Source organism: Manis pentadactyla, chromosome 6, assembly GCF_030020395.1.
Source record: "Manis pentadactyla isolate mManPen7 chromosome 6, mManPen7.hap1, whole genome shotgun sequence".
Taxonomy (NCBI): domain Eukaryota; kingdom Metazoa; phylum Chordata; class Mammalia; order Pholidota; family Manidae; genus Manis; species Manis pentadactyla.
Window position 1 is genome coordinate 915,660 of NC_080024.1, and position 15,037 is coordinate 930,696.

At 62.5% G+C, this 15,037-nt stretch overlaps 1 protein-coding gene across 25 annotated transcripts in view; it reads left to right on the top strand.

Moving 5' to 3' along the window:
- KIF1A (kinesin family member 1A) overlaps positions 1-15,037 on the top strand; it is an 86,375-nt gene that overhangs the window by 61,002 nt on the left and 10,336 nt on the right. For 8 of the 25 annotated variants that reach the window (XM_057503348.1, XM_057503349.1, XM_036901229.2 and 5 more), the window contains 7 exons: positions 29-147; positions 1,027-1,082; positions 2,564-2,672; positions 2,892-2,958; positions 3,055-3,139; positions 5,554-5,659; positions 14,538-14,652. In XM_057503348.1, the coding sequence (XP_057359331.1) occupies positions 29-147; positions 1,027-1,082; positions 2,564-2,672; positions 2,892-2,958; positions 3,055-3,139; positions 5,554-5,659; positions 14,538-14,652 (657 nt within the window). Of the gene's footprint in view, positions 1-28; positions 148-1,026; positions 1,083-2,563; positions 2,673-2,891; positions 2,959-3,054; positions 3,140-5,553; positions 5,660-7,900; positions 7,928-13,288; positions 13,313-14,537; positions 14,653-15,037 lie in introns of all 25 variants that reach the window. The other 17 variants (XM_036901221.2, XM_057503344.1, XM_057503345.1 and 14 more) reach the window with 3 other exon arrangements.

The window sequence follows — 15,037 nt, forward strand, 5'->3', positions numbered from 1 at the left end:
ACTCTCCTCTCTTGACCACCGCTGACAGATCGCCGTGGAGGTGACCAAGTCCTTCATAGAATACATCAAGAGCCAGCCCATCGTGTTCGAGGTCTTCGGCCACTACCAGCAGCACCCGTTCCCACCCCTCTGCAAGGACGTCCTCAGGTTGTGGGGATCGGGAGCCCCTTCACAGGCCTCTTATCCAGCCCCCTGCCACCCTCCGGGCGTGGGCCCTCCACCTCCCAGCCAGCAAAGCCAACCGCCCTGGGCAGGCCTCCTGCCCAATGCCTGCCTCCATCCAGGGGCTGCCGAGGACCTGAGGTCGGCGGGACCCGGGGCAAGCCAGAGACATGCCTCCAGGGCTGAGGAGGGGGTCTTAAAGAGGACGGCTGTCAGAACTGGGCATGGGCACTGTCCTGGGGTGGAGGGAAGCTGGGTGCTAGGCTTGAGGGGGAGACGTCTCCTGGTGCCTGTCAGGAACTCCACCAGAGGGGCCCGGCTGCTCCACCTCCCAGAGTCCTTAGCATCCCAGAGAGTGAGGGCACTTTTGTTTCTCTCCCTCATTCCATGTAACCTCCTGGGGGACGCTGAGGATGTGGCCCTGTCCCCCGCCACCCAGAGGGCCAGGGGATTGCAGATAGCTGTCAGGGGTGGTGGGATCCTCTGTTGCCACCCGCATCGCCCTTGCCAGCTGTCGTGCAGGACCCAGAGCCAAGCAGGACATCTGGGTGTTGAGGAAAGGAAGCTGTGGGAGGCACTGGTCTCGGCGTTTGTTCCCCAAGCCTCTCCTGTCCTCGGGAGCACTCGGGGAGGCTCGGCCCTGGGAGCCGCTGACCTGACGACCGGAGCCTGACCTCGCCAGTGCCGCTGGCCTGGCGGGGCTGCTGGTGGCCCCTCCAACCCCATCTGAGCTGGTGTGGGAGGGGAAGGCGCAGGCAGGCCCGGGCTCGGGGCCAGCAGTGCCGCTGACCCCCCCCTGCCGGCCCCTGCTCTTGGCTCCCCGCTCCGGCCCGGGATCCTCACACTGGCCCTGTCTTTCCACAGCCCCCTGAGGCCCTCACGCCGCCACTTCCCACGGGTCATGCCGCTGTCCAAGCCAGGTAGGCAGGGCTCTCCTTAGTCCCCTGGGAGTGAGGTGCGCATACCGGATGTGCTGGAGAGGGGGGCCTCCCAGCTGAGCTCCGTCCTCGCAGAGGGTCTGTGCTCTGCCAGGCTCTGGGGGCCATCTGCTCTTACTGGGCCTCAGGGTCCCCAGGGATGGGGCTCCCCTGTGCACCAGGGGCCCAGAGTGAAGGCCCAGGGACCCCTGCATCCGCAGAGCAGCAGAGCGACAGGCAGGTGGTCCCTGCCCTGCCTCCACAGGCTTACCTGGGGCAGATGGGAGGTGTGGGAGCAGAGGGAGGAAGGCAGTGGGGGGCTGGGGCTCCAAGGAGACCCCAGGGCCGCCTGAACTGAAGCTCAAAGGGTAGATGGGGCTCTGGGGTGAAGAGCCGGCTGGGAAGCTTGTTCCTGGGGAGCTCAGGCTGGGATGAGTACACAGTCTGGAGGGTGAGGCCCCTCTGTTTTGGCACCCGGGACCCTTACCTGGAACCCGGAGCCCCTGCCTCCAGGAGCGGGTGGGTGGCAGAAGAGCTCTTGAGGTGGTTGGATTTTAGTTAAAAGATTTGTAGGGCTTTTTCCTGCTGTCGAGACCAAAGCCTAAACTCAGGGGTGCAGCTGGAAGGTTGGAGGGAGTCGGAACCAGGGCCGAGCAGTGTGGGCAAGACCTCGCACTGTCTGGGAACCCACCTTGAGATGGGGGCCATCGCCCTAGCACCAGCGCCCACAAGGGTCAGGTCCTTTGCACGCCCGCCCTCTGAATCTCTCTAAGTTGTATTCTGCACTCTGAGGATGCTCTGGAAAGACACCCCCAGGCCTGCTGGCCTGTTCGTGGAGTTAATCCTGGCTTATGCTCAGGCCTTAGGGTTGGCCATGGCTGTCACCTGGGCCGTTCTGTCCTCCGTGCAACCTCAAAGGAGACACTTAGACCACATTTATAGGTGAAGCAATGGGGCTGTGAAGGGATTTGTGGCTTTTGTGATGGTCCCAGAGGAGAGGGTTGTGGGCAGAGGTGGACAAAGAGTCTATTTGTCAGGAGTTGGACATGAGTGAAAGGCCAGTGGGAACTGAGGGGCAGGGACTACCCAGGCTGCAGCAGGGTGCTTGGACTGGTGCAGTGGGCTATGGCAAATTGCGCTATAACAGAGGGGTCCTGGAGGGCTGTGGGCCTCAGCAAGCATGGCTCCTGCTGCCCTGCTGGTTTGCTAGGGTCTCGTCCCCGGCCCAGTCTTCAAGGCTCACGCCCAGGTGTGTGTGGCCATGTGCTCCTCCCACCTGGGCATGGAGAAGTGAGTAGCCCCCTCTGCTCCCGAGGCCAGTGTGTGGTTGCTGAGGCCCGACTGCACCCAGAGTGGGGCAGATCCTGGGCTGGGGGTGGTGTCTGCCAGCGGCTTTACTTCATTGTCTTTGAGATGCCCTGAGTGTGCCCTTGGCCAACAAGGGACAGGGCTCCCATGAGTGCCTCTCTCCCATCACTTCCCAGTGCCCGCCACCAAGCTCAGCACACTGACGCGGCCCTGCCCGGGGCCCTGCCACTGCAAGTACGACCTGCTGGTTTACTTCGAGATCTGCGAGCTGGAGGCCAACGGCGAGTGCGTTCCCATGCCCTGGGCACCCACCGGGGAAGGCAGGGCCCTGCGGGTCTGGGGTTCCAGGGACTGGGGAGGTGGTGCATGCTGGTTTCCTCACCCAGATGACTCTGGCTCCATGGACTGGGCCACCCCATCTTCGCCAGAGGGGGCAGCTGCTTTTCTGGCCTCCTTGGCCCCTTGGGGCAGAGAAGGGGGCCTCACTATCTCCCTCTTTTCCAGTTACATCCCTGCCGTTGTGGACCACCGAGGTGGGATGCCGTGCATGGGTACCTTCCTGCTCCACCAGGTGGGAAGTCCTCCCTGCCCTGCCCCCCTCGTGGCCCCTCCTCCTGTGGTGCCCAGGCCAGCTGACTGTGTCCCCTGTCCCGGTCCGTCCCTTCAGGGCATCCAGAGGCGGATAACCGTGACTCTGCTGCATGAGACAGGTGGCCACATCCGCTGGAAGGAAGTGCGTGAGCTGGTGGTGGGTGAGTGAGGCCGTGGGGGCCACCCTGGGGGCGGGGCTAGGTTGGTGGGAAGAAAGGGAGCCCCCCAGGCCAGAGGCCTGAGTTCTAACCAGAACACTGCCCCTGTTGCTGTGTGACTTTGACTACGTCACTTAGCCTCGCTGTGCCTCACTCCCTTGCCTGTGCAGGATAGCTTGGACCTGGGGGATGATTCCAGATGCGTGTTTCATCCCGTCTTAGCTTGCTAGGGCTGCTGTGATGAAGCTCCACGAAACAGGGGTGTGAGACAACAGAAACCTCCCCTCTCACAGTCCTGGAGGCGTAAGGGGGCCGCCCGGTGGCTGGGTGCCCTCTGAAGCTGGGGGGGAGAGCCCTTCCTCGCCTCTTCTGGCTTCTGCTTTGTGGGCCGTCTCTGACGCTCTGTGGCTGTAGGTGGGGCCTCTTCTTGTAAGGACTTAGCTGGGGCCCCTACGCAAGTCTGACCTCATGTCAACAAATCACAACTGCCAAGACCCTATTTCTGGATCAGGTCACACTCTGAGGTCCTGGGGGTCGGGACTGCATCATGTCTTTCTGGGGGGAAGCAGTCGCCAGGGATCTCAGACACCTCCACGACTTCACGCTGGACTCTTTGGCCTACTAGAAATACTTCCTTTGCTGAGCAGTGGAGAATTGGCCTCCCCAGTTTTCATTCAAGGATACAAACAACTGTCCAGCCCCGTGGGTATCAGCATGAGGCCACCCCTCCGCCACCCCACCCCGGAGCTGACGGATCCCTCTGGAAGCCTCACCCTGGACGTTTCAATGGCCAGGCGGGCAGCAGCTCAAGGGTGGTGTCCTTGGGGTCTGTAGAGCGGGGTCTGAGGGTTCAGTAGCAGGGATGTGACCATGGGACCCCTCGTCCTGTGCCCCAAAGTGCAGGACTGTGAGCAAGGTGGTTCTGGGGCCCCAGGGCAGGTGCTTTTATTTCAGACATACCATTTTCACACAGATGGGGAAAGAGGTAGAGCAAGTGCCCACCACCTCGTTTCAGGCAGTGTCAAGGCAAGTCTAAAATGAGTGGATCAACTGAAGGAAGATGAAGCAAATACCCAGCTGGCTCACAGACCCACACAGTGCAGGCGGGGAGGCTGCCTCGGGGGGCCTTGCCAGCCTCATGCTGCGCCCAGAGCCTGGGCGGGCAGAGAGCCCTCACAGATCGCCTGGTCTATGAAGCCCCAAGAGGCGGAGCCCAAACCTCTACCCTGGAGTCGGGGCCCCGGCATTCATGCCAGCATCCCCCAAAGCCTTTCAATAGCACCTCTGTTCCACCCCCGCCCCCGACAAATAATTCTGCTTACTTTTTCAAAAAGGGAGGTGGCATAGGGGCAGAAAGAAGGGTGGAATCCTGGGAATGGGGCCTGGCTCCCCAAGACCAGCAAGGTGGCCCCCTGCAGAGACCTGGGCCCTGGTCACTGTCCTAGAATTGAGGGTCACAAGTGGGGCTGTTGGGACAGGCTCAACCAGGAATGCTCTGTGCCCCGCTCCGAGGCCCGAGCCCTGGGCAGCAGGTGGCGCAAAGCCTCCCAGCAGGTCCATGCAAGCAGAGTGCCTGGTCAGACTGTGCGCATGGCAGAGTGCCTCTCTGAAGGACACAGTCTGGAGGGCTGAGGCTGGGCCATGGGATCCTGCCCTTGGGCCCACCCACCCCAGCCCTGCAGGGCCCTTGCCCGGGAGACCATACCCACCTCCTCTTAGAACCCAAGGGTCATAAGAAGTTTCCAGGCAGCGAGCAGCAGCTCCAGCATGCGGACACAGAATCCTGGCTGAGTCCTGGCTTTTATTTCATCTCCGTGCATGGGGGCATAGAGGGCAGGACCCCTTTCCAGTTTAATGAAGAGAAGCAGAGCGATCCAGTTAACTAACACTACAGGGTGAGGAATGCTCACGGGAGCCCCAGGCAGGGTTGCTGGCCCACAGCGGGTCTGGCACTTGCCACAGGCTGCCTGTACCCAGTACCGGCCCCGGGGGGCTCCACTGGAATCCCCCTTGCGGGGGAGAGTTACAGCACACAGCGTTTTCCTTCTCCCACCCTCCCTCTCTTTTCTTTCAAGGGTAGAGAAGAGGGAACACGTTCTCCTCCTCACCTTGCTGAGGTTACCTTTGCCAGTGGGTAGGAGGGCCTGTGCGTTCCAGGCTGGGTGGTCGGAGGGGCAGGGGGTAGAGAAATTGAGACAGTGTTACCACGGCTGACAAGTGAACACACTCAGAGCTTGGGCAGTGGGGCAGAGCCGGTGCTGGGCCTCCCTGTCTGTCCCTGGCACTGCCTTTGGCAGGGTGCCCTTGTCGCCATGTGGGGGCCGGTTCCCTGACGTGGCCTGGAGGCTGTGAAGCTCTGGCCAGGCAGGCACCCCCACCCTCCGGGGACATGACACGGGCCCTCACCTTTGCTGTAGGTCGCATCCGAAACACTCCAGAAACCGACGAGTCCCTCATTGACCCAAATATACTGTCTCTCAACATCCTCTCATCTGGATACATCCACCCAGCGCAGGATGACCGGTGAGTCCCCTCAGGGAGCCAGGGGTCCAGGTGCAGACCCTGAGTGTGTCAGCATGCCGCGCCCTCAGCCTACTGGCTGCGCAGGGTCCAGCCGCATAGGGCGTGCGTGGCCCAGAGCTTTCTGAGCCGTCCTTCTGGTACCTCAAGAACAGCAGGTGGGGGAAGGCAGGGGAAGCTCGTGGCCTTGAAGTCCCTGGGGCTTTTGCTGCGTGATACCCCACTGCCAGTCACCCAGCCCGGTCACTCCATTGCCCAGTTGCCTGGCACATGTCATTGGAGGGGGCCAAGTGGGGCAGTGGGCAAGCACGCCGAACACACTGCTGTGGCTGGGGCTATGGCCTCTGGCAGGGGTCCTTTCAAGGGGGTCCTGGAGGTGGTGCAGGGGTTCACGGATCGGTGGCCCACATCCTGGGGTGGGGGCATGCCTGCTGGGCACTGCCTGGCAGATGCTCCTTGTGATAGCCAAGGTCCTTGTGGCCTGGGAAGTCCAGCTTGGCACGCATCTGGGTCAGGACAGTGAGTGCAAGCCCCCAGGAGTGCCCTTGGCAGAAGCTATCATGCCTGCCCCATTGGGCCTTGCCAGCAGGCTGGCATGACTGGGTAGCGTTGGGGGGCTGACTGGGGGCAGGAGCTCACAATTGCCCAAAGCTGCCCTCGGGGGGGTGACGGGGATGTGGGTGGGCTTGGCTGTGTCTGAGATGCTGCTTCTAGGGTCTGCCTGCCCGAGCTGGCTCTCAGAGCTCGAGCTGTGGGTGTCTCTGTGGGTCCTGTGGCTGCTTTTGCAGGACAGCCACCTTCGCAGGCTGGTGTGTGCAAGGGGAGGTGTGGGTTGGGACCCCCCGGGTTGGGACCCCCCCAGGGGAGGGCTGGGGTGGACCACTCCCAGCCGAGCTGGGATCCAGGAACACAAAGGGCCCTAGGGGAGTCACCACCTGTTGTGACTCCTGGGCAGTGGGCTGTGACCCATCATCAGCTCTGGCAGAGGGTGGGGCGTGGGAGGTGGGGTTAGAGAGCCCCATGGGCAGGTGTGGCTCCGGCTCCTGCCCTGCCCCAGAACCTTCCAGAAGGAGCTACCCCGTACCATGTCCAGAGGAGGGAGGAGTCAGCTGTGTTTTCCTGTGGAGGTGGCCTCAGGGCCAGCGTTCTGGGTTCACACCTAGGGAGGGGGGAGTGTGGCAGACTGCACAGGGGTGCCGTGGAAATGCACTCTTGGGGCGGGCAGAGAAAGCCAAGCCAGCGCCCACCTCACAGTGCTACCTTCAGGGGTGTGGGCCACTGAGCCTGGGCCGTGGGGGTGTGGGACCCTGCAGGGAAGGGTAGGCCCTGGGGAGGGGGTCTGTCTGCCCCTCCTATTGATGGTTCTGGACCTGGGGGATGACCCCCACAACCCCCAATCTCTGATCCTTCCAGTGTCCCAGCAATTTCTAGATCCTTGGGGCAGAAAGAGAATGGGGTGCAAGAGGAGGTGGGTGGGTGCCCCCCTCTCTGTGCTGTCCCCGGCACAGAGGACTGTGCCTCTGGGTTTTCCATGCTTCTGGGGTCCCCTGCGGACCTTGGCCCTGGGCTAAGTCCCAGGGTAGCTTAGAGACTGCGGCTCCTGGCTGGACCCTGGGTCGGCGGGCTTTGGCCAAACAGGTTCCCTCTGTACCTGGAGGCCCAAGGCCCCATTGCTGGCCAGACTCTGGCCGTGCTCCCTGGGGCTATGGAAAGTGAGGCCAGCCCTGGCAGCGCCGGGGTCCCTTGGCCCTGCACCTGAGGTCGAGGCCCTGGTCCAAGGACGGGGGCCCGCCTCCCAGGCCTTCCCTCAGCTGCTCTGGCCCTCGCTTGGCCCCACCCTTGTTGGTACAGCCCCAGGACAGCCCTGCTGCCCCAGCCTGCCCCAGGCAAGTCTTTGGCTGTCCTCAGCTGGAGGCCCCAGGCCGGTGACATGCCGAGGCTTGGCCAGCCAGGCCGGCAGGGCACCGCCCCCCTCCCAGGGCCTGTCTCTTCCCCGACCATGGCCTTGGTCTTCCGAGCCCACTGATGGGCTGGGCTGCTCTGAGGGCAAGCGGGAAGGCCCTTCTTCCCCGACGGACACTGAGGTTCAGAGACCCCGGGCCTGGCTTGGGCTTGGACCGCCCATGAGCTTTGCCACAGCCTCAGCCTCCTCCCGCTCAAAGGCCCCACGCTTTGCGGGCTTCCCTGCACGCCGCCTGCCCGCCCTGCTGCCCTCACTAACCTGTGATTGTTTGTGTCTTGCAGGCAGTTTCTTGATTCGGACATGCCTAGGTATCATTCGTGCCCTTGGTTTCATTTCAGCCCAGCCCCTCCCCCAGCCTGCAGCCCTGGGACTGGTCTGGCTTGGGGATCCCTTCTCTACCTGCTCACCTCACCCTCCTGTTCTCCATCGCCCTCTTCAGTCTTGTCTCCTCAGAGTTCTGGGTTTTCTCAGTTTCCTTTATTGCTCCCCACCTGCCCCTCCTCTTGGCTGGGTCCCTCTGCCTCCGCTCCTGATTTTGGCTGCTCTGGTAGTCCCTGCCCTTCTGCAGACACTGGCTGGCCTCCCTCTCCTCCTGCCCTACTGCCTGTGCTGACCCCACCCCCGCCAGGGCGGAGCAGGTGTCCCCGCATGCGGCAGCCAGGCTGCCTTCACCCCACCAGCACCCCTGCTCTGCTGGTGAGAAAGCAAAGGGGAGAAGACAGGAGGCACCCCAGGGGATCGCCGGCTCTGCACCTTCCCCACGTCAGTGTGAGGCCCTCGCCTGGCCAGGCCAGAGGCTCCAGCCATGCTCCTGGCCATGGCCACCACATACCCTTTGGGGAAGTATGTGGGCAGTACAGGCATGAAGGCCCAGTAAAGCCGTGGACCCGTTTGGTGGTCCCAGGTCCCAACTCCCCAAAGGCAGTTTCCTGGCTCCCTCCCTAACTTCAGTGAGCCTCTGCCCCTGAAGCTTAGTGTGGGGTCAGCGAGGCCCTGGGGTAGGCAGCCTCACAGTCCCTAAACCAGGGATTTTGTCTGAGACCCCAGTCTGTTCCAGGCCAAGGGTCAAGGCCGTCACCTCCTAGGCCTGCAAATTGTGGCCAGAGACCCATAGCCCTGGCCTTTGAGTCCACTGTGTGCAGAGATGAAGTGAGCAGCAAAAGGGTGCAGGCACGGATCACTGGGCCTTTAAGCTGCACAGAGGGCAGCAGGGGGTGCCCGCCCTACTTCTGGAAGGAACCCAGGGCAGGGTGGAGGGCTCAACAGGGCCGAGTATCCTTGTCAGGTGGCGGCTGGGACAGGTGTGGACCAGTGGTCACTGTGAGTGTGCCCTGGGCTGCTGCAGCTGAGGGCTCATGGGGCCGCGAACCAGCCACCGTCTCCATGGCATGCACAAGCATGTGCACCTTTCCATGAACAAATCTTTTCCAAAGGCTGGTACAGGCCCTCCCTGGGGACATGCAGCTGGGTGAGGCAGAGGCCCCGTCAAGGGAAAACGCGTGGTGGTGGCTGACCCCGAGGGGTGTGCAGCCAGCAGGGCCCAGAGTAGGGGCTGCCCCTCCCCGGCAGGCTCAGGCTGGTCGAAGCCAGTCCGGGAGGGGAGCAGGGCTGGCTGGGGCTTCTGCAGCCTGCTCGGGCAGCCCCTCATTCTCAGGAGGCTCTGAGTGGGGGCCCATCTGCCCGGGTTCACCCCTGGAGGGTACCCAGTTTAGGGGCTGCCTGCTGGATGAGTGGAAGCTTCTGGCCCATCAGTAGGATTGCCTGGGGAGATGTGGCCATTTTGTTCAAGTCTGCATTTGTATGACCAGCTCTGGAAGATCGAGCGGTGCTCAGGCTGGTCCTGGACACACCCTGCACCTGATGCCCCCTAGGAGGGTTCTGGGGTAAGTGGGAACACTGCCGAGGCCAGGAACAGACGCACCAGGACGCCGGCCCCTGGGCTTCGTGGAGTCAGTGTGCCTGTCCTCGCAGAGGGCTAGCTGGCTCTGGGGGCTGCTTGTTGGCCCCCAGGGGCTGGCTTGGGGCACTGAGCAGGAAGGGGGTCCAGCTCTGTGGGCTGGGGGCCACCGTGGTGGGTGGTCCTGGATGAGCCGCCAGTGGGGTGTGGCAGGGAGGCCTTAGTCCTGGATGTCTGGAGGGGGGTAGGGACGGGGGCCACCGGCCAGGCCTTTGGTGGCTGTGTGAGTGTGGACACGAGGTAAAACCTTCTGGGACCTGTTTTCCTCCCTCAGAATGGGGATAATACAACTAGCCCTGCCCGATGTTTTCAGAGGTTAAATGGTGACGCAGAAGGACTCTAAGCCAGGACTTAACTCAGAGCTGCCAACGCGGGCCCGTGGTTATTGTCCTTAGTTGGTACTCAGTTTAAAATACTCTGATTGGTTTAAAACACAGGAGGCCATCCCGGGCCCCCAGGGCTCCTCCGCTCCCAGGGGGGACCAGATGTGGGGTCTTGTTGAGACCCCCTGCCTCAGTTTCCCCTTCTGACCTCCATGCTGTGCCATCTGGGACCAAAGCCTTCACTCACTCATCCGTGTTACTCAGCCCCTCCTGCGAGTCCCACCTCCCCAGGGCCTGTCCCCGGCACTCGGGGGACCAGAGCTCCTCCACTCCAGACCCTCCTCCCTCACCCGTCCCCTCGCCCCTACTCTCTGCACCCCTCAGCCCCTCATCTCCCCATTCCTCCATTTCTTCTGTCTGAGGGCTCTGGTGTTGCATGGGGTGACACCACAGCCATATGTTGTGTTGCTTCCGACAAGGCAGAATCCTGAGGTCAGAGTGCAAGCCCACCCCCCTTCTCTTAGCTGTGAGGTCACTGGGTCATGGTCCCCACCAGAAGGAGGGCTGCTCCAGCTGCGATCCCAGGCTCAGTCCTGGAAGCCTGCCCATCAGATCCCCTTCCCCTGAGTAACACTTCTTCTAGAAACATCCTCCACAGAGCATGATGAGTTTCTGGTTGAAAGCTTAATTTTGAGATTCTAAACAAGCCATTCACCTCAGGATACCCACTGTGTCTACTGTGGGCCCGTGATGGCTGTGGCATCTGTCGGAAGAGCCGGCGCCAGGTCCCACCGCAGCTGTCTCGGTGCACCTTGAAGGGCTGTCTGACCAGGCACTGTGTGTTGGGAGCCCTGAGATTCCGATGCCCCCACCCTGGCAGCCCAGCATTGCTGAGGACAAGCCCTGCCTGAGCCTTGGGTGCACACTGCACGAGGCAGGGCAAATGCAGGGCTCCCGTCCCACAACCTGAGGGAAGGTGAAACACCAGTCACTTCCCGCGCAGCCACTGTCCAGTCATGCAGCCACTGGGCCTTTCTGAGCGAGAGTCAGTGGAAAAGGCGTTCTATGGTATGTGGCGTTTTCTTTGCCAACGAGACCTCAGTGAGTGTCAGCTTCCCCACGCAGGTCCTCACGCAGTTGAGCGTCTAGCTCATGGCCTGAAGCTCGGTTTGCACTGGTCCTGGTCTGGGCGCCTGTGGCTGCATCAGAGAGGCCTCCCTGTCTGTCACCCCACCCGGCCCACTGAGCTGGAGGCTCCTGGACGTGGACCTGGGGTGTCTCGGGGGGCTCCCTGGTCCTGAGCCCCCGACTCTGCTGCAGGAGGAACTGTGCTGACAGTGTCCCTCCTGGGGGGACGGCCCTGCTGGGGGTGTAGCCTGACCCAACTGCTGTCCCTCCAGAATGGGGTCCCTGAGCACGGCACAGAGATTGAAGGGCCAAGACCAGGAAGCATGGCAGGGCCTCAGGACAGCCTCACTGCAGGGAGGGACCGTGTGGGGCGGGCCAAGCCTTCGTGGAGCCCGCAGGCAGCTCAGACTCCCCTACCCAGGGTTTCGGCCTCAGCTGGTCTGGGTGGGGTGTTTCCATGCTAACTCCCAAATGGTGCTGTCTGTGTGGGGCCGGGGACCGCGGCCTGGGTGGCACATTTCCCCTGGTGATTGTACCTGAGGGCTTGTCTGAATGGCACCTGGGGTAGGTGAGGAGCGCCTCAGGGAATGGAGGCTCCTCTCCTGGGGTGACCTGATGTCCAGAGAGACCTGAAGAGGGTCCTGTGCCTGCTCCCGAGTGGGGGGCCTGGTGTGCCCTGCACAGCCTCCTAGTGGCCCTCTGGGCTCACCAGGGCTTCTCTCTGCATCTTAGTTCCTTGGGCATGATCTAGGGGACCCCAGTCAGGGGTTCCTGCTCTGCTGCATGCGCCCAACACCCTCATGTCTGCCGCTTGGCCTTCGGCCTCACCCCCTGCACACCCGCTGTCCCCACCAATTCTTGCTCAGGGTCTGCTTGAGACCTCTGTCTGCAGTGACTTCAGGGGAACAGGGACTCGGGTGCTGTCCAGGAACCCCTTGCCAGGGCTCCAGGTTGGCCATGTGGAACCACGGCTGTGGGCTGGGCTGCAGGGGGCCAGGAACTGACCAGTGGTCTGGAAGCTGTGGTGCTGCTGGTGAACACTGGTGGGCGCTGACCAGGGGTTTGATCAGACCTGGTCTGGTTGGCCATCTTGGCACCTGAAGTGTGGGGCCTGGGAAACCCCTCCTGCCGCCACACCCCACCTCCCACGTGACGCCCACCAGAGACGGGTGTCGGGCAGATTCTAGGTCACTGGAGTCCCATCAGGGCGGAGCTGCATCCTAATGACTGAGGGCCTCTCAGCCAAGAGCCTGTCCAAGGGGCCTCACTAGGCCTTGTGTGGGGGCAGCTTTTCCTCTTGCAGCCCCCGCCACCCCAGCACAGTGTCCCTGGTCCTGGGGCCTGGCCCCTGGCTGAGCCAGGGGAATTCATCTGGCTTAACAGCTTGGGTCCTTGAGTGGGTCCCACCCAGGGGCAAAGGGCCTCATGACTGGGTGGGGACCCCCTCCTCATGCCTGGAGGGCCAGTCCCTCCTGAAGGGCACACAGAAGCAGGCAGACAGTGACGTGGTTCAACCCTACTGGTCCAGATCCTGGGGTCCAGGGGCGTGGTGGGAGTGGGCTGGGTCACACCCAGAGCTCTTGGAGCAGAGGGGAAGCCAGGAGCTTCCTTCAGCAACGTTTGAGGCAGGTGGATTTGGGGCTGACCGGCCTGCCAGGATGGGGGGGGTCCTTGGGCTGGGCCTCCTGGGGGCAGGGACTGGGGCCACTTAGGCCCTGTTCTCAGAGCTCCCATTCACTCATTTAACCCAGGGCATCTCAGTGGGGCAGGGACCTCTGACTGCCCATGGTCTGTCCGGGAGGCAGGGCACAGAGATGTCTGGGGACAGGCTGAGATCACGTGGCTACAAAGTATCTTTGGAGCTGGGCAGTCCAGAGGGCATGTTCTAGGCCAGGCTCTGGCTCTGCCCACAGGCCTGGCCCCACGAAGCCTGGGGCATCCCTCTAGGTCTTGGTTGCAGCTCCAGGGGCAACCATTTGATCCTGCTGCAGATGGACCCAAGGCTCTTGCTGCAGACATGGGGAAAGGGACACCTGCAGTGCCAGGCTGGGGGCTGAGAGCGGGTCTGTCCTCAGTGAGAGCCCCGAGGGTGGGTCTCAGCCCCAAGAGATGGTGGTCAGCAATCTCGGGCTGGTGCTGTGGCGCACACCCGCTCCCTGTCGTCAGCTTGTACCTGGCCGGGTGGCACCGGGTGATGTGCTCGTTCTGACGTGTTGATTTCTTCTGTGTGTGTATGTGTGTCCTGGCTGCCTCCACCTTAGCATTTCATTCGGACATGACACTAGGTACAGCCCCTCCTCGTCTGCACTGGCCTGGCCTGTCCTCTCCTGCTTCAGTTTCTGCCCCCTCCCATGTCCCCCCAAGCTCTCTGCCCATTCCCCGGAGCCCTGCCGTCCTCACGTTCCTTCCTCTGGGTCTTGTCCTCGGTGACTGTCCGACAGCGGCCCTGCCCTGTCCCACTGCTTGCCCGTGCCGCAGACCGTGTCCCAGAGAGACGGGTGGCTATGGCTGTCTGCGCGCAGTACGGCCTTCCTCGGCACCTCTGCACTCCTGGGCAGGGCTGGCTCCTCAGCAGGGGCCTGGCCAAGCCAGGGCGTGTCAGCTGTCTGGTCTGTGTTGCCGTGTCTCTCAACTGTGCTTTGTGAGGATGCTTGGATGAAAATGGGGTGAGGCTGGCCCTAAAATGGCCACGCTGGATTGAGGCAGATTCCCCACCTCAAGTAAGATGGTCCTCAAAACATGCCCCTGCCAAAGGAGCTCTGCCATTGGGTGGTGAAAACAGTGATTCAGTGGGAACCCTGTTCTGGAGCAGAGGCCAGGAAGCGCGGCTCACATCCTGGCTTCAGGGGAGTGGCCCGAGCTGCCCTTGCAGGGGTTTTTGGGCCACTGGCTCATGCTCTGCTCATTGTCTTCCCCGGTTAGAAGTGGGGACAGAAGAGGCCGCTGCATGCTCGTGGCCCCTGACCATGGGCAGGGGCGTGCCGTCTGCTGTGGGCCAGCCCAGCTTCCACGCCAAGCATCCTCCCCAGGGGCCCTGACTCTCCAAGGGCAAGTCAGTGGTGGAGGCGATGGGCAAAGCCGGGCAGGTTCCCTCTGCATCCAGGCAGAGACCTGGTGCCTCCTCACTCAGCTGTGGGGTGGGGTGGGCCACCGCCTCTCCTCTCCTGCCTGCCCTGCTCCCCCCCCATCTTGCTGCCATCCCCGTAGCCCTTCCCCCCATCCCTTTCCCCTCCTCTGCCCCGTCATTCCCCTCCCCTCATTTGCTCCCCATCTCCAGGAGCCAAGAGCGCCTGGTGGTGGCATTTGGAGGCCCCTTGTCTGGCCCGGTCCTGAGTAAGGAGGGGTCTGTCCTTCCTGGACACCACCGCCTGGCTTCTGCCCCCATGGCCCCAGTGGCCATCCTGGAAGTGGCCCACACGCCTCTGTCTGTGTCCGTCTGTCCCCATGTCCCCATCCTGCTGCGAGTGGCCTGCACATCGTTATCTCTGCCTCATGTCTGCTTCCTTGCAGGACCTTCTACCAGTTCGAGGCCGCGTGGGACAGCTCCATGCACAACACTCTGCTGCTGAACCGGGTCACCCCCTACCGGGAGAAGATCTACATGACCCTCTCTGCTTACATCGAGGCATGGCACCCGCGCCCGAGCCTGAGCGGCCTTCCATGGTGCCCTGAGGGTGCCTGTCAGCCTGTCCGGCCCCACAGCCCTGCTCTCCTCTCAAGCCCTTGCTAAACCCATGTGCTCACGGTCATTCCTCCCCCACCATTAGCGTTGTGGGGCTGCTAGATGGCTGGCATGTGCAGCAGAGCTGAAGCCGTGCACAACCAGGATCAGGCTTGATTCTCACGAACCTCTCAGGGAGTGTGTCATTGACTTACGACGAGGTGGCTGAGGCCCAAGAGGGTCAGGCCTGTGTCCAGGACTCTCGGGGTCCCCTGCATGGAAACCTGGCCCTCTGGCAGAGCCCGGGAGGCAGTACCCTGGCTCCTTCCTGTAGGAATTGGCTCAAAGC